The 26,435-nt window shown below is 43.6% G+C and overlaps 1 protein-coding gene across 15 annotated transcripts in view; it reads left to right on the forward strand.

Moving 5' to 3' along the window:
* Positions 1-21,195, forward strand: part of PBRM1 (polybromo 1) — a 159,689-nt gene extending 138,494 nt beyond the window's left edge. For 8 of the 15 annotated variants that reach the window (XM_073592431.1, XM_073592434.1, XM_073592439.1 and 5 more), the window contains 4 exons: positions 2,053-2,211; positions 8,977-9,047; positions 12,953-13,169; positions 20,557-21,195. In XM_073592431.1, the coding sequence (XP_073448532.1) occupies positions 2,053-2,211; positions 8,977-9,047; positions 12,953-13,169; positions 20,557-20,729 (620 nt within the window). In that variant the 3' untranslated portion in view covers positions 20,730-21,195. Of the gene's footprint in view, positions 1-2,052; positions 2,212-8,976; positions 9,048-12,327; positions 12,622-12,952; positions 13,170-20,556 lie in introns of those variants that run through there. The other 7 variants (XM_073592437.1, XM_073592438.1, XM_073592445.1 and 4 more) reach the window with 3 other exon arrangements.
* The last annotated feature ends 5,240 nt before the right edge of the window (positions 21,196-26,435 follow it).

Consider the following 26,435-nt stretch of genomic DNA (forward strand, 5'->3'; position numbering starts at 1 on the left):
GTGCCAGTGTCTCACTGCCCATCATTCTCTGCCCATCCTAATACCACGTATGGCCACTCTAAGGCCTTGTCTACATGAGCACTGGATGTAGAAGTAAAGCTCCATTTGGGTGCTGGGGAGACTCGCACTAAGAAGTGACCTAAATGTTGCTTGCCAAATAAGCATTTTCCTAGTAACTTAGTTTATCAGGTCAGTTACATACAGGATTTATTCATTAAATCTCTATATTAATATCCTGAATTTGCTATACATGCAAAACTACCTCTTGAAACTATCAGAAATACCACCAGGGGTATATATACTGCTGTTTAACCTATTACTACCCATGTAATGCTTATGTGCAGCAGAAAGTAGGGTGGGCTTTAATGCCCTAATGCAACACATATGCATCTATGGTAGGCAGAGGTTCCAGCACTTTTAGCACAGTGACAGCTTCACTAAATATACAAATATAGCAAGTTAAACCACTTACAGTATGCGTGTTTTGCTGCTTATCTAGAGTTCAGGTTTAAACAATATTGTTTTGTATCCAAATCGTTCTAGTATCAGATTATTTTAGATTGTATTTTTGATTCTTCCGCTATAAAGCAACATTGTTAATGTAGACTGCTTATCAGAATATATACACTCACCGGCCACTTTATTAGGTACACCTTGTTAGTACCGGGTTGGGCCCCATTTTGCTTTCAGAACTGCCTTAATTCTTCATGGCATAGATTCAACAAGGTGTTGGAAACATTCCTCAGACATTTTGGTCCACATTGACATGATGGCATCACACAGTTGCTGCAGATTGGTCAGCTGACAAACATCGATGATGCGATACTCTTCCACCACATCCCAACGGTGCTGTATTGGATTGAGATCTGGTGACTGCAGAGGCCATTGGAGTACAGTGATCTCATTGTCCTGTTCAAAAAACTAGTTTGAAATGATTTGAGCTTTGTGACGTGGTGCATTATCCTGCTGGAAGGAGCCATCAGAAGATGGCTGGACATGGGCAGCAACAATACTCAGGTAGGCCGTGGTGTTTAAACGATTCTCAATTGTTACTAAGGGGCCCAAAGTGTGGCATAAAAAAAATGCCCCACACCATTACATCACGACCACCAACTTGAACTGTTGAAAGAGGGTGGGGTGGATTCATGTTCTTTATGCCAAATTCTGACCCTACCATCTGAATGTTGCAGCTGAAATCGAGACTCATCAGCTGACTTAGCTGACAGGAGTGGCACCCAGTGTAGTCTTCTGCTGCTGTAGCCCATCTGCTTCAAGGTTCGATGTGTTGTGCGTTAAAAGATGGTATTCTGCATACCTTGGTTGTAACGAGTGGTTATTTGAGTTACTGTTGTCTTTCTATCATCTCAAACCAGTCTGCTCATTCTCCTTTGACCTCTGACATCAACATGGCATTTTAGTCCAAATAACTGGCACTCACTGGATATTTTCTCTTTTTCGGACCATTCTCTGTAAACCCTAGAGATGGTCGTGCATGAAAATCCCAGTAGATCAGCAGTTTTTTAAATACTCAGACCAGCCCATCTGGCACCAACAACCATGCCACATTCAAAGTCACTTAAAACCCCTTTCTTCCCCATTCTGACCCTCGGTTGGAACTTCAGCAAGTTGACTTCACCACGTCTAGATGCCTAAATGCATTAAGTTGCTTCCATGTGGTTGGCTGATTAGCAATTTCTTTTAACAAAGCAATTGAACAGGTGTACCTAATAAAGTGGCCAGTGAGTGTTTTTTTGACATTTAGGATATTCGTGTATTGTGTTACACAATCCATATTAACAGACAATAATATGTTCCTTACTGTAAATTTTTCTGCATCTTGAAAACTTTTCAAAAGTCATGGGCTTAAAAAAAAAAAATTCCATGGATTCGGGATAAACCAATTAACATGACATTTTTATTTTTAGTTTGTTTAATCACTAATTCATTGTTTATTTTATTTACACCATTAATATCACATAACTAACTGTAGTTTGTCATAGTAGTGCATGTTTATATTAATTGCATGTTATTGATGCATGTTTGTTCTTCAAGGCATGATAGGGGGCTACCCACCTGGTCTGCCACCCATGCAAGGCCCACTTGATGGTATTGTTAGTATGGGCAGCATGCAGCCTCATCTCCATGGGGTGGTGCCACCCCCTCACCTTCCTCCACACGGTATACCAGGCTTTCCGGGCTTTCAAGTGCAGGGTAAGAATATCCTAACCTCATCATTCCATGTCATCTCTCACCGGGGTCTTGTATGTGTATGTAACTGTTCTGCTAATGTTTTAATTTTGTTCATAACCTACAGTATATTTTTTACTTTTAGGCATTTTGCACCTGGAAGTACATTGCCTGAATCTTAAGCCAGTTAGGAGCTCTTTGATGTCAGCTTTTTGTTGCTAAAGTTATTCCCTTGTAGGCTATTTTGATGATACCATTGTAACCAGAAGCGAGAGGAAGTCTACCTATTGAAGCAGCCCATAGATTATGAAAAAAACTGCCCCAATTCCCCCATCCACACATTCAACTTGGATGGGGTAATCGTTCTCATTGCACTTTTTTGTGTTCTGACAGCAGGGAGAATTCCCTGCCATCAGAATACACTGATCAGCACCTCAGGTGTAGCCTCCAACACTGATTGAATGACAGGTTGGTTGTACAGAAATCGTTTGGTTGAACATTGTACAACCCCCCATACATGGATCCCCTGCTGAACCGGCAAAATTTCGATCCATGTATGGCGGCAGTAATAAAACCCTGACATTGCCTCCTGCTCTACCTGATTTTTAAGCAGGTAAAAAAGGTGAGCAGCATTTTTTTTTTTTTTTACGTTATGCCATCTAAATGCTAACCTGTAATACACTTTAAAACCTCTGTCCGATTTTTTTTTTTTTTTTTTCATTAATGTCAGTGTCCCTGTTGGGTATTTTTACCCTCGCTGTCTGCACTAGTAACAGTTGACGTAACAGAAAGTGAAAAGGAATATCAAACATTTACCCCTATCGCCAGATTGGTAAAAAAAGTTGAGACACCTGTTACAGTGATTGCTGTCAAAGAAGTGGTGTCCTTCTCAGTTCCTCTCATGACTACAGAACAGGAAGTGAAGGAAAATGTTCCAAATGGGGACAATTGCAGCAATAACTACTTACCAAGTTTAACCCCCCCGCTAATTTATTGTGATGCATGGCCATACGGCAAAGATCAGAAAGACCTTATCACCAGGATAGGAAGATCAACAGGAAGTTGAGCCTACATATGTTGATTTAATAATAATAAAAAAATCTTGCCCCAAATAATTGAAGAAAAAATGGCTACTGCAATTATACATTGCATCATGTTTCCTCTCCCTGATTCTTTTTAAAATCTGCACATATCTTTAGTTTGTAATATAATACAGGCGGTTGGTATTCAGCTCACTGTGAATGTTACATTTCTGCTTGTAAAATATAATATTTTAGTGCTTGCTGTAGGATATGCAGACCGATCTGTGTACAGCACCAATGCTTATTTACTTCTACCCTAAAACTAATAAAGGGTAACGTGTTTCAATTTCTTTAAATGTAAATGGGTAGAATAGATGTAGTTTGTAAATTAGACAAACCTCATAAAATCCTAAATTAGATTTGGGTTCTCCAGACTGCACCTGCAATCTTCCTATGTCAGAGATTCGTCCCTTACATGTCACCATGTCAAAGGAAATGGGGACCACTGGAAGTTTTAAGAATTTTAACTAAAGCATTAGTAGATGGACAATGCAAACCAGCAGACATTCGGCCCATGTGTACGGCAGCTGGAAGAAGGGGCATGACCGAAAAAGGTCTGCTGATTGGCCAAAGGCCTATGACTGAGAGCGCTGACTGGTGTGTTCTGGCCAGGGGGAGGGTCGTCCCTCTGTCCGAACACAATAGCGTGCAGCCTGCTGGGTTGAGCAAATAAAAAAAGAAAACCTAATAGTGTGTACTAGGCTTTAAGCTGGCCATACATAATACAATTTTCTTATTCAATTTCCTTTAGATTTTCCTTCAACTTTAGAGTGCAAGGGCCTACCTGATTTGTGTACAAATTGAAAATGTTTGTTTGACTTCATATTATATGGTTTTGGCAAATCTTAAGAAAAACTGTACTAGAAAATTGTATAGTGTATGGCAGCCCTCAAAGTTTTCACTTGCCTGCACACATATAGCGAATGTAAAATGATTGAGGGCGAGCTTGGGCTGCCTCAGAGGGGGGGTGGCAAGTGCCGCCTGCAGGTGGGGTTGAATGGGAGCCTTTCTCTCAGCGATCGCCCAGAGGAAGAGAGAGGAGAGGAAGGGGAGAGCCGGTGAATCATCACAGAGCGGGAATTGCCTGCAATAAAAGCTTTCATTTGCATTTCCGGACGCTCACTGTCACACACAGTCCCACCTCCTTGCCCGGCTCATTTGATAGACAGAACACTGGTCCAATGCCAGGACGTGTGACGTCTTTCAAATGAGCTGGGCCAGGAGGCAGAACTGTGTGTGACGGCGAGCGTCCAGAAATGCAAATGAAAGCTTTTATAGTAGGCAATTCCCGCTCTGTGATGATCCGGCAGCTCTTCTCTTCCTCTGCACAGATCAGGCTGCATTGATGGGCACAGGCGAGGCTGCATTGATGGGCACAGGCGAGGCTGCATTGATGGGCACAGGCGAGGCTGCATTGATGGGCACAGGCGAGGCTGCATTGATGGGCACAGGCGAGGCTGCGTTGATGGGCACTGTTGAGGCTGCGTTGATGGGCACTGATGAGGCTGCATTGATGGGCACTGACAATGGCGCATTGTGGTTTTTTTTTGGGGGGGGGGGGGCGGCGGGCATCGGGCAGAGGCGGGGATCGTGGCATCACCAGACATCAGGCTGCGGTGGGCATCAGGTAGCAGCTCCTGTGTCTTCTCCTTCTTCCTCCTCCTCGCTTCTGCCATGCGTCTCCTCCCCTCCTCATAGGCATCCAATAGGATCACCTGTCCTTTCAGCCAATTGGATGACGGGTATCAGACCCACTTCCCGATTGGCTGGGAGGAGGATCAGTGTTGCAACAGCCAATATTCAACACCTGGGTGGGCTTGTAGCGCAATGCTCTGCGGCACGAGCCCACCCTATTTTGAAGCCTATTAGAACCTCTTGCTCTAATCAGGTGCTTCAAAAAAATACCCCTGCCGCTGTAACTCAGGCGACTGGTGTCCTGAAAGGGGCCGGACGCATGAATAGGGGGTGGCGCCAGCGATGGATAGACCATAGCATCGCTAGAAGGTGGAGGAAGTGGTGGCCGTGGATAGAGGGGGTGGCGCTCGGGTGCCCCTAATGGACAGGCCACCACTGGGCACGGGTGAGGCTGCATTGATGGGCACGGGTGAGGCTGCATTGATGGGCACAGGTGGTGCTGCTTTGCTGGGCACTGATGAGGCTGCATTGATAGGCACTGAGGAGGCTGCGTTGATGGGCACAGGTGAGTGGGCATTGATGGCACTGGTGAGGCTGCATTGATGGTCACTGATAAAGTTGTTGTTAATATTTATTTTGTAACTTAATTCTCTATAAAACATTTAAGTGTAATTTCATGAGATAATTTATGAGGGCATGTTTAGGGGCAGGGTTGGGTGGGGCACCTGGTGGCGAGTAAGGAAGAGCTCCGGTGTGTTCGCACAGCCCACGTGTAGAGCCCGCCAGGAAGTCGGCGCTGCGCTGATCACAGGCAGTGAGACATTTCCCAATCTCTGCAGCCGCGCATCGGGACAATGTTGCGCACTGCAACTATATGCATTACACGCAGTTGCGTTCTTTTGAATTTGGGTCACGTTCAGCAGATGCTACTTTTGCTGAAAAGCGATGGAGGTATAATTCTGGTCACGAAGAAGAGCACCGTGCAAGTGGCATGTGTACACCCCCTGGCTTCTGCCTCTACAGTTATAAAGGGCAGCAGTTGAGGAGTACCACCTTGTGAACAAACCCTCAGTGTCTTGAACATTTTGCAAAAAGTGCAGGCATACTATGTGTCCAATTACCGTATTCGAGTATAAGCCGAGGCACCTAATTTTACCACAAAAAACTGGGAAAACTTATTGACTCGAGTATAAGCCTAGGGTGAGAAATGCGCAGCTACTGTAAGTGGAAAAGAGGGTCAACAATGCCCATTTGCAGCCTCACTGTGCCTATTTGCAACCATAGGTCCCCCGAACTTCAAACTCGGTAGTTAAGGGTTCCTGGATGCCCTCTAAATTTTGGGTCTCTGGACCCAAAGGGTCCCGAAATGACATTGCTGCAGTTGGACACAGTTGACCAATTTTGGGGCCCTGTATCTCGAGGCCACTTGGTGCTAGGAACCCCAACTTTGGTGTGCAAACCCAGTGGAACTAGCACTACAACATATCCAAAGCTGGGATTCCTAGCACCAAGTGGCCCCGAGATACAGGGCCACAAATTCGGTTCGGAAAATGTCAAGAACTTTTCTGCAGCAGAGAATGACATCCAAACCGACTTTGGGGCCCGATATCTCAGGACGATGTGCTTCTAAGAACCCCAGATATTGAATATGTTATAGTGCTAGTTCCATTGGGTTTGCACACCAAATTTGGGGTACCTAGCACCAAGTGGCCCCGAGATACGGGGCCCCAAAGTCAGTTCGGAAAATGTCATTCTTTGCACCAGAAAAGTGCTTGACTCGAGTATAAGCCGAGGGGGGCACTTTCAGCACAAAAAAAATGTGCTGAAGAACTTGGCTCATACTCGAGTATATACGGTAGGTGCATGTCACCTCTGGGACTTATCTCTGTTACTTTGTGGAGTGTAATAAACCTGTTATGTATGAGGACACACTTTGGCTGTGAGAGGAGAGAAGCACACAGAGCTATGTCTGCCCCTCCCCTCTTCTACCCATTCACAGATGTGTTTGTATTTTGTGAATGAGTTGGGCATAATGAGGGAAGGGGCAGGCATAGCAGTTCCAGCAACTCTGGTCTTGAAGAAACCCAGACCACAGCTAGCAGAGCACAATAAACCTGTCAGATGTGAATAATAGAGATAAGTCTAGGAGGCAGCAGGCACCTCATTAGCCTTAACTCATGGTTTGCCTGCAGTTTTTACAAAGTAGTTGAAGTCCTGGCATTCAGCTTTAGGCCCGGTTCACATTGGTGCGACATACGCTCCGACTTTGGGAACACATGTCGCATGATGTGTACAGATCATTGGTTCCCTATGAGAGCCGTCTTAACTGGTCCGACTTTAGAAAAGATTCCTCTGCTTTGGTCCATTTTCAACCCATTCAGTATCATTGAAGTCAGATCAAATTTGGATCTTCGTCCTAACCGTCCGACTTGTGACATCCGACATGGTGATACAGCAGCAGGAAAAGGAATTTGTCACACTGGGATTGTTTTGATTGGTCAAAGGACAAGTTGGACTATCTCAAATGCGAACCAAAATCGTATCCTGTTCATTCAGGGCAAAGTAGGATGACATTCGTACAACAGTCGTGTCGAACCAGTGTAAACCCAGCCTGAAAAAAAAAATGATTAAAAAAAAAAAAAAAAAAAAAAAACACTCCAATCAGAGACACTAGGAATCATTTTACCAAGAATTCTGACACGTAATTTATTGGGGCTTTGGGTTATGTGTTTCTCGGCTTGTTACATAGTTAGAAGGGCTGCGGAAATTAACGATTAATTCCTCGATTAATCGTTAATTTTTTTGATCGGTAGGCTGCCTGCCCTGGGGCCGCTTTGGGCCAAGCTATGGCTGCAGCGCAGTGCTCCGCTCCCTCCTCCTCCACTATATGTCATACACAGTCTGCGAGCATCTCCTGCTGTGTGTCTTCGAGCTGAGTGTGAAAACTTTGGCCGTGCTGTGGGAAAAGTCCGCCCTCCTCCTAGATCAGCTCGTGTGATAGACGCAGTGTTCTGTCTATCACACGAGCTGATCTAGGAGGAGGGAAGACTTTTCTCACAGCGTGGCCAAAGTTTTCACACTCAGCTCCGAGACACACAGCGGGAGATGCCCGCAGACTGTGAAATCCAGGCACAGGGACTGACTACAGTGAGACTGCATTATGGGCACGGTGAGGCTGCGATTATGGGCACGGTGAGGCTGCGATTATGGGCACGGTGAGGCTAAGTTTATGACGTTGTAACGTCCTAGCCATGCCCTGCTATGCCCAACTTCGGCTGTTGCCATAACAACGGTGCTAAATCAGCTAAAAGTAGTTGGATCTGTATGTGCGTTATAATTAATCGAAATTAGTTGATTAAAAAAAAACGATTAATCGAACATGAAAATTTTAAATAGCAACAGCCCTAATAGTTAGTAAGGTTGAATAAAGACACCAGTCCATCCAGTTCAACCTGAGTGAGTGTGGGTGCGTGTCTACAATTGTCCCTATCATCTATTATATTATTTATTTAGGGTACCCATAGAGCAGCGTCAATTTACGCAGCGCTCCACACATATATCGCACACTCACATCGGTTCCTACCCTCAAGGAGCCCACAATGCAAGGTCCCCAACCCAAGTGTGGGAGGAAATCAGAGTACCCGGAGGAAACCCACGCAGGCACAGGGAGAACATGCAAGCTCCAGGCAGGTAGTGTCATGGTTGAGATTTGAACCAGCGACCCTTTTTACTGCAAGGCGAGAGTGTTACCCACTACACCACTGTGCCACGTGTCTCTGGGTGCTCCAGTTCCTATAGAGAGATTGGGAGGGAAGCAGATTATCCATGGTTCAGCCATTGGTTCACAAGGCTATATCTAACTGGGTACCCAAGTACAACTTTATTGCAATCATAGCACAGCAGAAAGTTACACTGTTTTCAAATAGAAAAACCAAATAGCCTTGAGTGGCTTAACACTTCTGATAAAGTTATTTTGTTGCAGCAGTAATTGTTGCAGTATATTTCAGGTTGAAAACTTGTTATGGCTAAAAAATATATGATGAATTGTTAATACTTTTTGCCTTTATTTTAGGAGTAATGGCACAAGGAGTATCTTCAATGGCTGGAACACCTGCAACTGGAAATAATCCATACAATCAGCAGGTAAGAAGTTGAACAGTAAGTTTTAATTGTACCTCTGTTATAGCAAGTACTGTCAATATGCCACAGCAATAAGATTTGCGCCAAAGGACTGAGAGAAAAAAAAGGGGGGGGGGGGCACCAGGAGAAACTCCTATGAGTGTGGTATGGGTAGAAAAAAAGCTTGTCGGCTAGTACAGAACAATAAATTGCCAATAATCACACCTGGAAGGTTGCCTGAGAAGCCTGACTGGGGTTCATGCAACCTGTAGCTTTCGCATGCGGAGAATATTGCATTCATTGTTTGTTCGGGTTCTATTGGGGTATCCTGTGCTGAAGTCAGTGAGATCACAGTGTGCGTGAAGGTGAAAGGAGCCTAACTCTGAAAATGGGTAGTGGGGTTATGCAGTGTATACATAAACAAATGTGTAGTGCTATCCCTTTAAGAATAGTAAATATATAATACACATGCAATTGTGAATGCAATGCAAACAAACTCTGTGCAAAATCCAATCACAATCTCAGTATAAACTCAAGTCCACCACACTGTGAAATATTATGTAAAAGTCTGCTAAAATGTATATAATCTGTAATAATGACTTCCTGTGACTACATAAGTTCTCCAACACTTGTTCCTGTTTTCCCCGAAGACATTATTTTTGACGAAACGTGCGTAGGGCGGGGTACGCGATCTGATGTCAGTGTGCATGGCGCTGTATGGCGGAATGTCATGAGTTCTATTTATTTTGCTGCTTTGTGAAAGCATTATGTTTATTAATTAATTTTACGGGGTTACGCTATGTATGGCCTTTTCTTTGATTAGCTGCATATATCATGAGCATTCCTGGAAGTGAATAACCTGGGGCTGTTGGAGTGACACCCTTGCCGGCTACCATCTGCTTAATATTATGAAAGAGTGCTTGTGACCTTGATAATAACGGGTCTCTGGATTTGGCAAAAAGGCACATTTTTAAAGAAAAAGAAGTGGCCCCAGTGGTGATTCACTGGGTGTTGGAGAACTTAAGTGGTCACAACAAGTCATTATTACATATTACAATAAAACATTGGATTACAAGCATAATTAGTTCTGGAAACGTTCATGTAATCCATAGCCCTCGTATATCAAAATTTCCCCATAAGAAATAATGGAAACTCAGATGATTTCTTCCACAACCATTTATTCATATAAAAATTGATACAGCAATACAAAATACAGTATAAAGTGTACTGTAAAACATTAAACAAATTAACCTGCTCTTCAGGAGCTACAAAGTATAAAAGAAAAGAGAGAAGATTCACACTGCCAGGCAACTTTAGGGAATGCCTGGTTAATCTACCTGTAATGTCTGATCCATATCACATCAATTAAGATAAGGATCTGACTTGGAGGCAACTTCCATTAAAGCCTATGGGCACAAGTCGGATAGAAGTCACCTTGAAGTAGTACAGGAAACTTTTCTAAAGTCGGAGTGACTTCAGTAGTGCTAATTAAGACCGCTCTCGTTGAGTAACATGGGATTTTACATGTCACATGACTTAGAGTCTCACAAGTTGGATCCCAAGTCGTGGCAGTGTGAACCGAGCACCCTATACTCAGTTGTGATGTGACGCTACTCGTATTGCAAGACATCACTCGTTTATCAAGTTAAAATTTATTTAAAAAATTGGCTCCTCTTGTAAAAACACTCGCAGGCTAAGTTACTCACAATCCAAGGTTTTATTGTATATACTTTTAGTGGACTTTTACAATTAGTTTGGTGTACTCAAGTTCATATTGCGTTTGTGTTTGGCTTTTGCCCTTGAGTTCGTTTGCATTGCATTTATTATTGCATGTGTATTATATTCACTATTCTTAAAGGGAATATAAATAAAGGGAAATGATGGAGTTTTCTGTGAATCGGTAAGGGGAAAGAAGGGACAGACAAACTACAGTATGGCTGCAGCTCTCATAGCCACATTGGGCCAGAAGTATAGGAAAAGCTATACTGGCCTGAATGAAAGTGCAAACATTAAAGATATGACAGCAATACTTAGAGGAAGTAAACCCTGATGGGTTTTACTTCCTCTTTGTTTCCCTGCAAAGGTAAAGCATAATGGGCTACTATGCATCGCATAGTAGCCCATTATGTGTCACTTACCTGACACAGGAGCCTGCGATGTCGCCGCTGTCCCCTCTTCCACGAAGCGTCCATCCTTCTTCCGGGTATCACGGCTCAGGCGATGTGATTGGCCGGAGCCGTGATGATGTCATTCCCACGCGAGAGCCACCACTAACGGCACGATCGCCGTTAGAAACGGCACGCTCAGTGCGCCTGGGCGCCATTGTCTATGGCACATGCGTCGTAGACATTGGTGCTTGTCTTTTGCAAATATCTCCTAAACCGTGTAGGTTTAGGAGATATTTCTTGCACCTACAGGTAAGCCTTAATCTAGGCTTACCTGTAGGTAAAAGTGTTCTGTAAGGGTTTACAACCACTTTAAGGTGAAACTGCTGATTAAAAAAAAATAACTTGTTTCTTCTTTAACCTCTGTCGGTTTTTTTTTTCCCCCATTGGGGAGTTTTGCACTCAATTTCTGTCCCGGAGGCAAAATAGGGGATAGGGTGAAATCTTTGAGAAATAGTGGGGGGATTCTAGTCTGAATGTCATCACCACAACTGGTGTCCCAACTAGGAGATTAGCCCTCTACTTTTGTCCAGTAATGCCTAACATTTCACACTCCCAAGGGTCAACGGGACACAAAATGTGAGTGAAAAAAAAAAATGGCTGGAGTACGACATAATCATGATTACATTTTTAGGGCTCCATTCTATGAATTAATGACTGGGAAATTCTCTTGTCATTTTGTGTTTTACATTACAATTAAATGTTGGCTGTATACATAATAGTATAGGATAATAGTAGAATAGTATATATAACAGGGGTGCCCAACCTTTTTGAAGAGCAAGGGCCACTTTAGCGACTTGGTACCCGGTCTCAGGCTACAATGAGCAGAGTGGGTGGAGGACAGTTCTGTGTCCACTTTGCATATGCAGAGCAGACATGGACACAGACTGCTCTACTGTACTCCCCTTCTGTTTTTTTAAGCATATTGGATTGGAGATAGGCGGGTGTAAACAAACACAAGTCAGTTTACATGTGCCGTTCTATAGAGGTGAATGGACAGTCTGTTTGGGTCCGCATGAAAAACTGACAGGCGGACCCGATCGGACCGATCATGTGAAAGGGGCCTAAGGCTGTTTTCACATTGATGCACTGGGATTTACCTGCACCTCAACTGACCTTAATCTTCACTTCTTCCTCAGGATTCCTGCAGGTATCGTTCGCTGCTGCTGTTCCCCAGGCGGGTATGGCTGGCGGCTGCTGTTGGCTGTACTCCAGGGCAGGTACTGCTGGTGGGTACTGAGGGCTGTTCTCCAGGGCGGGTACTGCTGGCGGCTACTGCTGGCGGGTACTGGGGGTGGGTACTGTTGGTTGGTACTGCCTGTGGGTACTACTGGGGGTATCCCTGGTGGCTGCTGTCCAAGATCACGAGTTCCCAACCCGCCATCCCAGAGCATCAGTGTGACAGGAGCTGGCACTAGAGGAAGCATGTGGCTGCAGTAGAGAGACGAGTCAATGCTTCCTGTATCGCCGGGAACTGTCACAGGTGGAGCACATTAGATATCACTCTGCCTGTAATAGGAGTCAGTGCTATACAGGAAGCATATGCTCTGCTTCCTCTAGCGCTGGCTCCATTCTTCACACTAATGCTCGGGGATGGCGGGTCAGGAACCTGCGGTCTGGGTTTGCCGTCCCACCATCCAAGAGCAGGAGGTGGCGGGCCAGTGGTTGGGCACCCCTGATGTATAATGTTACTGTAATACCAGTTTGAGCAAGAATAAAGCATTTGATAATGAGGCAGACTTATATTTCGTGTTTGGTTTTTAGATGGGAATGCTTGTTCCTGCTGGACAGCAAGCCCCGCCTCCATATCCTGGTCAGAATCAAGCTAGTCAGCCAGCTGTACAACAGCCTTCAACCCCAGTGTTTGTGGCACCACCACCCAGGACTCAAAAGTTACTCCATTCAGAAGCATACTTGAAATATATAGAAGGATTAACGGCTGAATCCAACTGCATCAGCAAATGGGACCAGACACTGTCAGGTAAAAGCTAAGCAGTTTATTGGTGCTTTATAGTATTAATTTTCCACAGATTGCTGTCCAGTGTCTGCTCTGAGTTTTTTTTGTTTTTTTTGTTTTTGTTTTTTTTTTATGGCCCCCAGTTTAAGCCTGCAGCGATGCAGGTCATTTGTCATAGATTTTTAGCATCCGATAATAAGATTACACAAGAAGTCACTCTAAAAAGACTTGTTAATCTGGGTGCAGTGGTTTTGCTATTGGTATTAGCAGTTCAATAATCCCTGGTGTTGCTGCTTTACTTGTCATCCCTAAGATGTACATATGAGCTGCTAATATAACATTGCATTTAATGTTTCACCTTCATTTAGAGATATAAAAGTAAGATGTATTGTTTTAAAATTTCCACTAAATCTGCTCAGAATTGGCACTCTGTTTCTCATCCGCCACCCAGGATCACTGTAGGATCAATCATCCCAGCCGGAGCTCTGTCCTGCCGCTGCTCTCTTGCCACTTACTAAAACACAGTAAATATGTAATCTTAATTATACAGTACAGGACACAGGCTGAGTATTCATAGACCTTCAATTATAGACTGCTACCTTCAGGTGATTGGACAGTTGCAAAGCTTTTGAACACGCCCCATGGACATAGCCCTATAACCCCAACCCACTCTGTGAGACCTTAGTTTTTTGCTAGTGTCCATTAGGTGATGCACCTCTTTTGCTTATGGAGAAGTTCTCAACTAGTTTATTTCTTTTTTGGATTCTTCACTGCATCTGGATCGGTTTACCTTGAGAACCGTACCCGAACCCCATGCTGTGGGGATGTCCTGTGATATTGTTTAGAGCCGCTGGATCCTGCTTGGGCACTCACATTGCCACTAAGTGCAATGAATGTAGTTAACCACAGGGTGCTATACAGGTTCAGGGCCGTGGTCCATTCCTGTGCTTCCCAGACCCAGAAGACCCCTCAGGGGATATGCCCACCTAGATGGACAAAGCCTTGATCCAAATAAGGACCAGCGACGTGGAAAGGTAAGACAGGTTCCTCCTGTTTTTGGACCGATGTTGATTCTTATACTTGCTGTAAGGCTACAGTATCCTAATTATTTTAAGTAAACTTATTTCCGTCTCCCAAATAATATTCATCATGTACCGGGAATGCTGTTGAGTTTATTTACTTATCAAGTGCTTAAAACTTGGTGGTAAAAATTCCACCATTCAGAGCTTAGTCTCAGGTGAATGCCTAGATGTTACATCATACCACAGGTCGCACTTTTATCCACGTTTCCACCCAGAGCCCTTATACTCGGGCACTTTCTTCCACCCTTTTGCCATGATGACTTCACTGTAGGATGGTGAACACGTGTATCCTTGTCCGGACAAGATCACCTCATTGCCACACCCCACTCTTTGAATACCCTCAGTGATTGCAATGGTGGATACCAGACATAAGGAAACCCGAAAAAGTTCAGGCAAGCATTTGCTCTGCCAGAGTTTTTCAAAACACTCAAACTGCTTCTCTTGCACCACAGCAGGACCCTAATTTAACACTGGTCTCTGCATCGGATTCTTACTCGGATTCTATCTCAAGCATGTACCAAGCAGCCTATCTGACAAGGCAGATTTCTCTGCAGCTATGTCTGATTTTCTCAGAGAGTTAATAGCTTTAATACAGCCATCCCAGTTCAAAGATCAAAAGCTTCTTCCCTATCCCTGCCTTATCTATCTGGGTTAGAACTGAATTTACCTGCTCCTAGAATCAGTAACAGAGGAGATTGAATAGGGCTTAGAGTCAGTGCTAGAGAGTTATACTCCTACCCTTAGCTTCATGCAAATTAATACCAACATAGACATGCTCACTTCTGCTCTCCACAAAAGCCTCTGTATAATTACACTTGAATTACTACACAACACAAGCAGATTGGGCACTAAAAGACTGTCTCCCCATCATAGTATCATGATGACAACTGAAGCACAAGAGTTGGTATGGTGCACAAAAAAAATCAGGGCAGCCACAAAGTGTCCCCAGGGATGATGGGGGAAAAAATTATACACAACCAAACCACCGGCAAGCGCTCATGCTACAATGCACCAGAATATGAACTGTTCATGGGCCATATGTGTGGGGCTAATGATCATGATGATTGAAAGTCCAGAGCCCAGTAACATAAGTAACCTGAAGTCAGATAAAACACTGTTTATTCCAACAATGAAACAGCAAAAAAAACAGCAAGAAGCCAGAGCTAAATCTGGAACAGCATTGCCAGAGGTGGATCCGATCCCGACCTGCAGCAGCAGAGGTTTGCCGGAGGGCCCTGATGACGAGGGGAAACCTGCGTATACCGGGAGATCTGGATGAAAGGCAGATCCTGTGTGAGAAAGCCGCCCTCCGTGGCCAAACAGCGGGGAAGCACAGGTCACAGTAAACAGCGTGGAATACAGGGATCAGCTGATCCACCAACAGGAAGCTGAACAAACAGGAAGTGAAGTCGTTTGAGAGTACTTCATGTTTCGGGTCATGCCCCTTTATCAAATCCTGGGTTGGCAACTGACAGAGGCATTATATAGGCATGTTAATAAAAGGCTTGTTAAAAAAGCAAGTTGAAAAAAAGGTACTCCCTCTACTGGAACGCTTGTTCAGACAACCGGCAGAATTCAACATACAAATAAGCAATGATGATCGAATAAAACAGTATATACAATTTATATATGGTTTGGTTGTGTATAATAACACTTGATTCTCCTCCATCTCACCATTCCCCATTTATGAACAAAAAGAATAGGGAATTTGACAAATTAATTACTCCTGGAAAGATTTTACCTCCTTTTGAGAATCATTACCGAGCTACATCCATTGGGAGAGTACTGGTAGTAAACTCAGTCTTTAGGCTGGTTTCACACGGGTGATCTGATCAGGTCCACCGGTCTGTTTTTTTTTTTTAGGCCAACCTGTCCACTGACACTTGCCAGCATCTGATCCGATTCTGTCTGTTAAAAACAGATGGCCGGGGGGTCTATTCCTTATCCGTTCAGATCGGATCGGATGACAGCCTGATGGAAAAGGGACAGGCGGTCGGTTTCCATCCGACTGCCCCATACAGAACAGCAGGGCTGTGTCTGTGTCCGCTCTGCATATCAGAACGGACACAGACCTGTCATCTACATACTCAGTGGAGATCAGCGGAGAGATCCCCTGCTGAGCAGGTGGATGTGCTTTACGGAGTCCACCCGTGTGAAAGGAATTCACCTCCTTTGTAAAAAGTGAATGCACATTATGAGTTAAGTCCAAGGAGGTTCATGACCTCTCCTGAACTTATCTCTATTATTTGTATCTGACAGGTTTACAGTACTCTGGAAGACAGCTATCTACTTTATTTCCAGGAGCCTGACGCTGATCCCTTAGATCCCAGCATCTTCAGCAGTAGTCGCTGCAGCTGCTATGCCCGCACTTCCCCTCCTCCTGCCTAATCACCGAAGCCTTTTTATTATGTGAACTCATTCACAAAATACAAAGGCTTCTGTGAATGGGCAACAGAGGGGAAGGCTGGGCATAGCTGCTTTGTGTACCTTTCACCTCTTTCACAGCCCTGAGTATTTTGAGTATCTCCCACAGAGTCATAAACCTGTCCGCTATAAATAATAGAGAGAAGTTCAGTTGATGTCATGCACCTCTTTGGACTTAACTCATAGTTTACTTTTTACAAAGTGGCTGAATTCCCGGAATTCAGCTTTAAAGGATAAGTTTGCTTTTTTTTTTTGTTTTTTTGAAAAAAACAATTACAATAAATGCACATTTTTTTTTTTTTTTTTTTTTTTTGCAGGTAAAAAAAAAAAATGTGCACTTATTATTATTATTACTATTATTTTTTTGGAGCCTGTAAAGCAATGCACCAGCGATCAGCAGATCACTGGTGCCATGCAGGTCTCCAGCAGATCTGCCAGTTGATCTGCTTGCCCGTACATTCTGTACGGGTAAGCAGATACAATCTGACAGGAAGCATGAATGAACTAGTTCATTGAAAACTACAAGCTGACATCCACAAAGGCTGCCGGACCTTGTCGTTTTATCATGCACAGAGCCCTGTCAATCAGTGACGTGGGCGGAGCGCCGCTCAGCCACTTTTTTTTTTTATTGTGACAGCTAGTGGGGAGGGAGAACCATCCCGCTAGTTGTCACAGAGGAAATCAGGAAGGTGTGGGGGCCAGTACGTTCGTAACATGTTACACCATGAATATGGGTGTAAAATGTTACGAAAGGTGACCTTTAAATAAACCTCTTACTGTGCCTCCTACGGAAGATGTTACTTCACTTAAGGATTCTGCAGAAAGAAAATTTGAGATGTTCTTAAAAGCTTTCTTTGCTTTTGCAGGCAGAGCTCTTGCAACCAATTATTGCTGCAGTCTATCAAGTCTGTCAAAATGCAGTTAACTGGACTAGGGCAATGAAGAATCAACGGGATTTTGCATTCCAGAACCAAGTTCTAGCGGATCACTTAGAAACTCTGAATTTCTGCTCTGCTCTTCTGTGTTGTTGATGTTGTAGAACAAAACATGACATACATTTCCTGGAATGTCTTTTATCTCTGTCCATATGTGTGCAGAAGCTTATGGCTAAAAGCTTGGCCAGCTGAAGCTGTCTGTAAAAGGCACCTCACTCATATGCCGTTTGAAGGAGTATGTCTCTTTGTTGATCCACTTGACAAGTTCATTAAAGGAGAAGTCCAGCCTCAGCTTTTTTGGCTGGGCTTCTTCTATGGGGTCACAGGAGTGCAATTCGTTTTGCACTCCTGTGACCCGTTTTCAGCGGAGAGCCAAGTCTGGATTCGGCAGGTGCCTTGACTGATGGCAGTCTGAGCGGCTCAGCGACCACTCCCCGCCTCTCCCAAGCTCCAATGAGCGTGGAGGAACAGAGCAGGAGCGCTGCTGACTGACAGTCAGCAGTACTCTGCTCAGGGAGGGGAGAGAACTGAGCTATCGGCGGTGTTGGGTGGCTCGGTTCTCAGTGTAGAGACGCCGGGGGACAGCTGCATCTGTCTGATGCTGCATCCACCTAGGTAAGTATAAATAGCCAAAAAAAGCCAAACCCATACTTCTCTTTTAAGGAATTCAAAGGTAGAAAGGCACTTCTCCCTAAGAGCCCTTTCACACTGGGGCGGTTTGCAGGCGCTATTGCGCTAATAATAGAGCCTGCAAACCGACCCGAAAGTGCTGCTACTTTCATTCCAGTGTGAAAGCCCTGAGGGCTTTCACACTGGAGCGATGTGCTGGCAGGACGGTAAAAAAAGTCCTGCCAGCAGCATCTTCGGAGCGGTGAAGGAGCGGTGTGTATACCACTCCTTTACCGCTCCTGCCCATTGAAATCAATGGGACGGCGCGGCTATACCGCCGGCAAAGCGCTTCTGCAGAGGCGCTTTGCGGCGGTATTTAACCCTTTCTCGGCCGCTAGCGGGGGGTAAAACCACCCTGCTAGCGGCCGCATACCGACAGTAAAACGCCGCTATTATTAGCGGCGTTTTACCGCCGACCCCGCCCCAGTGTGAAAGGGCTCATAATGAAAGGCTCCAAAACCCCCCTCCTTAGAGAGTTTCTACATTATTATTATTATACAGGATGTATTAAGCGCCAAACAGTTTGCACGGGGCATTAAAACATGAGGGCAGACAGTACAGTTACAATACAATTCAATTCAATACAGGAGGAATCAGAGAGCCCTGCTCAGTCGAGCTTACTACATCTGAATGAACAGCACCCCATCACTCTCGCAAGGCTTCGCACTACCGATTGTGTAAGGGAGTTCCACATCCTTACTGTTCTGGCAGTAAAGAACCCCTTACGCAGTTTTAAGGTTAAATCACTTCTCCTACCATTTCATTTAGTGGCCATGTGTTGTCTTAAGCTTCCTGAAACTGAATCGTTTTTTACCTATGCTAGAATCCCCATTGAGGGATTTGTATATCGCTATCGCATCTCCTCTCAAGCGTCTCTTCTCCAGGAAGAATAAGTTTAATGCCTGTAGTTGTTCCTCAAAACTGAGGTTCTCCAGCCCCCTTATTTTTATTTCCATTTTCTGAACTCTCTCCAGTTCCAGCACTTCCGGAGGACTGGTGACTTGGACAGCATACCTAAAATGTTTATCATTAATGACCTCAATACCAGGCACTAACACCCCCTTCCTGCCCAAGCCAATTTTCAGCTTTCAGTGCTGTCGCTGTTTAAATGACAATTTCGCAGTTATGCTACACTGTACCCAAACAGTTTTTTTATCATTTTGTTCCCACAAATAGAGCTTTCTTTTGGTGGTGTTTAATCACCGCTGCGTTTTTTTTTTTTTTTTTTTGCTAAACAAAAAAAGTCACCTAAAATTTTGAAAAAAAAAGTTTTTCTTTTGTTTCTGTTATAAAATTTTGTAAATAAGTAAGTTTTCTCCTTCACTGATGAGCACTGATAAGGCGGCACTGACGGGCACTGATAAGGTGGCACTGGGCACTGACGATGGGCACTGGTAGGCGGCACTGATGGGTGCCACTGATATGCAGCACTGATGGGCATTGATAGGCGGGACTGATGGGCACTCATGGGTGACACTGGTGGGCACTGGTAGGCGACGCTGGGCACTGAAAGGCTGCACTGATGGGTACCTATGGGTGGCACTGATAGGCGCTAATACATGGCACTGGTGAGCACTGATATGCGGCACTGATAGATGGCATTGTTAGGCATCACTGATGGCATTGGGGAGATGGACACTGATTGGCAGCTTCATGGGCACTGATTGGCATTTCCCTGGTGGTCTGATTGGCATTTCCCTGGTGGTGCGAGTGAGGAAAAGCCAATCAACAGCTCTTCCTGTTTACATTGTGATCAGCCATGATTGGACACGGCTGATCACGTGGTAAAGAGCCTCCGTCAGAGGCTCTTTACTGAGATCGGTGTAGCGGTGTGTCAGACTGACCACAGATCGCCGCAATGCGCGCCCCCATGGGTGCGTGAGAGCGGCCGTTCTGGGAGGCCGTCACATGACGTCCACCCAGAATGAGAGCCGTGCCGCCCAGCCGTCATTTGACAGCGGGCGGGAAGCAGTTAAAAATAAATACAAAATATATATCACACACACATTAAAATTGACCCAGAATTTTCCCTTTAAGAATGACACACTTACATCAACATTGCATATTTACAATTTTGTACCTAATGGAACCTAATTAAGTTCTGTACATGTGTAATGTATAATTTATACAAGAAGGCTCTCTATGCAGTGTAAACAATAGCTTACAGGGGATTGCAAGAAGGAGAAACCCAAGGGGAGACAAAACTGTGCTTTTTTCAGAAAGTACATATAACACCTATAAACTCAGGCTGAATACATGAATATATAATGAATAATCCTGATTTAATTTTATATTTTTTAGCTCGGAGACGGGACATCCACTTGTCGAAAGAACAGGAGAGCCGGCTGCCTACCTACTGGTTGAAGAGCAAAGGGGCCCACACAACTATGGCCAATGCATTATGGCGTCTCAGAGACCTCATGCTTAGAGATACCTTAAACATCCGACAGGCATACAGCATTGAAAATGTCTAAGCTGTTGCCATTGTTTTCTCTTTTCATAGCAGAATACTGAATTTTGTGGAACAATCAATGTTTTTAGTGACTGAAAAGCCAGGCCTATATTTTTTATTCACATTTCTGTACATTGTAAGACCATTTTGATATAAGGACATTTTTAATAAGCCTATTTTGACTTTTTCTTTTTTCATTTTTTTTGTTATGTATTTAGTTGATGTCAAATACATTTTTACATCTCTTTAGGTCATGTTTTTGGGATTTAATGTCAAGGATACACTTTGGAATGTGGTGTGACATGTACATTGTTTTTTTATTGATGTTGTAGAATATGCCGTGTCACACTGCCGTTATTTTAAATTAAATGTCTTTGTCACTATATTCTGGCCCAGAACTTATCTTTAATCACCTGAGGAAAATGCTTATCCTCAATATTTCAAATCTCTCTGTAAAAGTTTAATTAAAAGAAGAATCTGACTCCCAACTGAAAGTGAGAATTTTTGTGGGGAAAAAGGTGACAGATGGAAAATCTTTTTAAGATAATAGACAAATACAGGCAGTCCCTGGGTTACAAACAAGATAAGGTCTGTAGGTTTGTTCTTAAGTTCAATTTATTTGTAAATCGGAACGGGTACATTTTTTAAGTATAATTCAAGCCAAAACATTTTTCCTCTCACTTCCTGTTGTCTCTCTCCGTTTGTAAGTTGGATGTTTGTAACCCAGGTACCGCCTGTATTGTACTATATATTCATTCTTTAAAGACTAAGGAAAAAGCGAAAGGTACTGGCATTGTACTATAAAAAGGATGCATTTAATGAATGTTTCATAGCCTTAAAAAGAGAACTGCATAAGCAGTTTTTATATTCATGTGACCAATAAATAAGGTTTCCTTTTTAGCACTATGCCAGGGAGCTTTAAGGCTGGGTTCACACTAGTGCGAATTAATTCACATGACAGGGGAGAGTGCCTGACTCTCAGTAGAGCCGGTTCACACATCTCCATTGAGGCTGTGGAGCGGATTGCACAGGGGTCCTGTGCGTCTTTGGCTCTGTTTCAGGTTCGAATTCAGGCAAAAATTCTGGCCTAATTCGTCCCTGCAACAGAGAACAGGGATGCACCGGACCCCTGCTAAGCCCATGTTCAAACTGGGGGCGGGTTTGAAGCTGAACTCAAGCTGAAGCATTTCAGTCCGACTTCGAGGGAGATTTGACAGACATCTGTGTGGGTTCATGCACAGATGTCTATTGAAATCGCCACTGAAGTCGCCAAAAGTAGTGCAGAAACTACTTTTGGGAATCTGTGTGGCGTCGCACAGATTCAAATGGTGCCATTGCTGACAATGGGCTCCAATTTGGCATGCAATTTGACATGTCAAATCAGCCCAATGTGAATGTGGGCTCAAGGTCTGACTGTTCCTGTGTCCATAGCAGAGGCTGCAAGGCTTCAAAAAAGGAAGTGCCTGTCATGTTTAAACAGAAGTTGATTTTCCTGTCCTATGTTATTAAAGTGAACTGTACTCAAGACTTTTTGTTATAACAGGCTATAGTGTTCGACTATGTCTGTAAAACATATACTGAGCTTATCTGCATCCCCCTTTCTTCTAGGGCTTGTGTATATGGGGTTTTGTTTGCCATTGGAATGTCTTTTGTTCTCATTTTGCTAAATTAAATGGGAAAGCAAAAACCATTTGATACAGCCTAGGTCCCTAGGAGGTCAGAAGCAATTGGGTATGAACTCAGATAAAACTCATAACTGTCTCCTGCGGATCGCAATAACCATCTAAATGCACCTAGGAAAGCATTGAATTTGCCCATCTACACAAGCCCTTACTGAGAGCTTTAGGTCTTCTTTTCTCTCTACTCTTGTTTCCTTGCCATTTTATTCAGATATAGTTTGCATCTAAACATCTTCTTGCTCATGCGCATATGTGGGAACAAAGAAATGGAGCTCTGTTTGGATCATTTAATGCTGTCAGAGTCACTGCTCACATCGCCAAAGGATCAGGAGCTTCAACCTGCAGCATCTCTTTGATGATGTAAATGTAAAGTGCAAAGCACATGTACAATAGAAAGGTTGCTGTAGAAACTACTTCATGGATGTTCTAAAATCTGCAATATCTTATACAATTTATTTATGGCTTATAAAATGTATGTATTTAAGAATAAAGTTCCGTCATTTTAAATACATTTTGTATTTAGGATAAGTGTTAAGTTGAGAATCCTAAACATCAATATATATCTACTGGTTGTTATATATTTTTTAGTGTCATGAAACTGTTTGCTTATACAGTAGCACAATCAAACACAGATTATATTTTCAAAGTTACTTTCATAGTCCTTTTCACAGATCAATTCTGTATAATAATAGTGCCCCCCCTGAATCATTGATATAATGATAATATATGACCTGAACTTTGTCCTGAAATGAAAAAATCCAGTCTAAAAAATCAGGACTACATGGCTGCACTGGTCATCGTCATCCTTAACAAATTCAGGAATCTCTTGCAAGATAACCCAAAGTCTTCTGATCCCCCCCCAGATGCAAAGGATAAGCATGCTCACAGCAAAGTCAGAAGACCACTTGTGAGGCAGCTGCACAGGATGTGTGTGTTCACCTAAGGCTGGACATGCATTTGTTTTTTTGTTTTTTTCTTTTTACCAGTGGGTTGAATAAAAAAAAAAAATTAGATTTCTCCATCCACACATGCTATTGTATTCTCACCTCAGGGAGCCTTATCTTTCTCCGATAACACAATGGTCAGTGAACACAACGGCGTTGATAATTTGGGAAAAACCCAGTCCTTGCTGAACTTGCTGAATTTCAATCCATGTATGGCTGGCTTATAAAAAAAAAAAGAGAACTTTCCTGCTGCTTGTTTAGTGCCTGCACTGTACTAGCAAAATGCTCAGTGTTTTCTTTGGCTGTCATGCTATCTGATGAGCAACACCTTAGAAAACCCCACTCTAATGCCCCGTACACACAATTGGAAATGCCGCCAGCAAAAGACCGATGTGAGCTTTTGGTCGGAAAATGTGACCGTGTTTATGCTCCATCGGACTTTTGCTGGCGGAATTCCAGCCAGCAAAAGATTGAGAGCAGGTTCTCTTTTTTTCAGTTGGAAAAAGTTCCTATCCGAAAATGCGTTCGTCTGTATGCAATTTCGACGTGCAAAAAACCACGCATGCTCGCAAACAATTCGACGCATGCTCGGAAGCATTGAACTTCATTTTCTCGGCTTGTCGTAGTGTTGTACGTCACCGCATTCTTGAGCGCCGAAAGTTCAGAGAACTTTTGTGTGACCGTGTGTATGCAAGCCAAGCTTGAGCGGAATTCCGTCGGAAAAACCATCCAAGATTTTTCCGACGGAAATTCCGCTCGTGTGTACGGGGCATAATTTTACATTATCAACATCGTACTTTAGTGTTTCACATGTTTTCTTTGGTTTTTACCACTTCACGACCAGCATGCTACACCCCTTCCTGTACAGGCCACGTTTCAGTTTCCAGTGCTGTGATAATTTGACACTCATTCATCCAACACTTCACACAAAGGAATTTTTTATATATCAGCTTATCCTAATTATACATTACAGAACATAGGCTGAATATTCAGAGACTCTGGTTATTGACTGTTTCTTTCAGGTACTTCTTTCTGCTCTTTTCAGAAACACCCAAAGGAAATTGCTCTTTACTACAAAAAAACAAGTGGAGAGGTGCCTCTGGGTGCAGTCATTTTTTTAAAAAGTAACTTTAATATCACATAAGATCAACTCACATTTGTTGAAAAATTACAAGCATGGTATCAGATGTCATGACGCTCCCAGGACTGTACCATATGCGATCCGAAATGCGGATGACAGGAACTCTTCCAAATGATGTTGGAGCCGGCTTCGGAAGGCCATCTCAAAACGAGGCTTGGAACACAGAGGACAGCTGGCTGCAGGGGGGTCGCGACATAACAAGTGGACGCGTTTCATGAGTGGACTGCAAGTCGCGCTTCTTTCTCAACAGACAGACATGGTCTGATTACCATAGAGGATGGATAAAGAGTGGGGAGGAGGCGGGGGCAGAACCAAATATAACCGAAAGAAGGGAAAAAAGTTCGCTGTTCAGGGCATGTAGGCACTAATATGGACAAGTGGAAGGGGCTAGTATATAAACACACAAAGCATGTGAATCAACAGTAAGCGGAAATCGATGGGTTAATATGGACTATATGGAGATGGAGTTAATTATTAGTTAGTTAAGATACTGAGTAGCTATTAAAATCATGAGGGAAGAGCTGGATATGCAGATCACCAATGCGCATGCATGGAGCGCCCTCACTACAGGAACACGCATATGAAATTGGCAAATAAAATTATCTGAAAGATATTGTGATAAAGAAATGAATTGGCCTGACACCTGATTCCCCCCTGATCGCTCTGTTCCCCGCTACCTCATACTCTTACTGACAGAAATTGTCTCTCCCATATACCTCAGGAACCTTCACGAGCTTCCTCATGTAGTAGTCTCACCAAAGAATGTGACGGGTGACTTTACTTAAGATCTCTGAACTGTTACTAAACAGAGGTATGCGATCACCTCAACAGAACCCTTGCTATTTCTGCACCTCTTCCAGATATGGTTCATTCACTAAGAGAGCTTTTCCACACAGGGTGATAGCCTAGCTTTGGGAAGAAGCGTATCCCTCCCCAAATCACACTGACTCTCTTTACTAAATATGGGAAGCTCCTGTATGACATGATTGGTGAACACCTGCCCCCTATCTAGCCTATTTTTGTCAAGTGACGGTAGTACTGGACACTTTGCTCCTGCCATCACACTATCGTCATCCTCCCCTTTTCCCCCCTGCCATCACCCTGATTTTCTTTTTTCTGATCTGAATCCCAAAGCTATACCTCTCACATGTGTACAGATAGAGATAGTGGCGCTAATATATATTTGTAAAGATATGAGTCAAAACAGCATGATACCGGTGACACTCTAATTCTATACAAAAAACAGTAATAAAGATAGGAATATAACACCCCATGAAAAGTGTCAGTATAAAAATAAAAACATTACAAACATCATAAACTGTGAAAAGTCCATGGAAAAAGTTCACATGAAAAAAAATCCAGCACACCAGTAGTTTTTCAATCTTCCTATGTGATAGATCTTCTACTCTTCCACCACACCACTGTGATAGTGACACCACTCCCTCTGAAGAGCGCACACACCAGAATGTATAGCCTCCCACTCTCGTGTTTGGCAAAACAGCAATTGAACCACACCTGGGTTGCATGTGATGAACCATGACTGTAATCAAGCCGGCTCCATATGTGAAAGACAAATGAATAAAGTGCTCCACATAGCGTGATACAGTTTTAACAAATTTATTAAAATCACTCCAAGCACACTTCAATGGTTGCACTCACTTTTAAACTGAAACAAATAAGCCTTTGAACAAATCCACAACAAACAACAGGATCAATGATCCAACGGTGCACCGCGGTCACAGCGGACCTGAAGTGTAAACTGGTGTGTCTCTCACCCAACCTTCTAAGGCCCAACAGTCCGATCGGCGTAGTCCTCTCCAGACAGCAGTGTCGAAAGTCAGTGCGATGAAATGCTGTTTAACCACGCCCCAGACATGTTTCGTCGAAAAGACTTCTTTAAATTAGACATGTGCATTCGTTTTCGTCCGAATGCATTTTCGTCCGCATCTCAGGTATTTTTGTTA

This window comes from Aquarana catesbeiana, linkage group LG07 (genome assembly GCF_042186555.1).
Source record: "Aquarana catesbeiana isolate 2022-GZ linkage group LG07, ASM4218655v1, whole genome shotgun sequence".
NCBI lineage: Eukaryota > Metazoa > Chordata > Amphibia > Anura > Ranidae > Aquarana > Aquarana catesbeiana.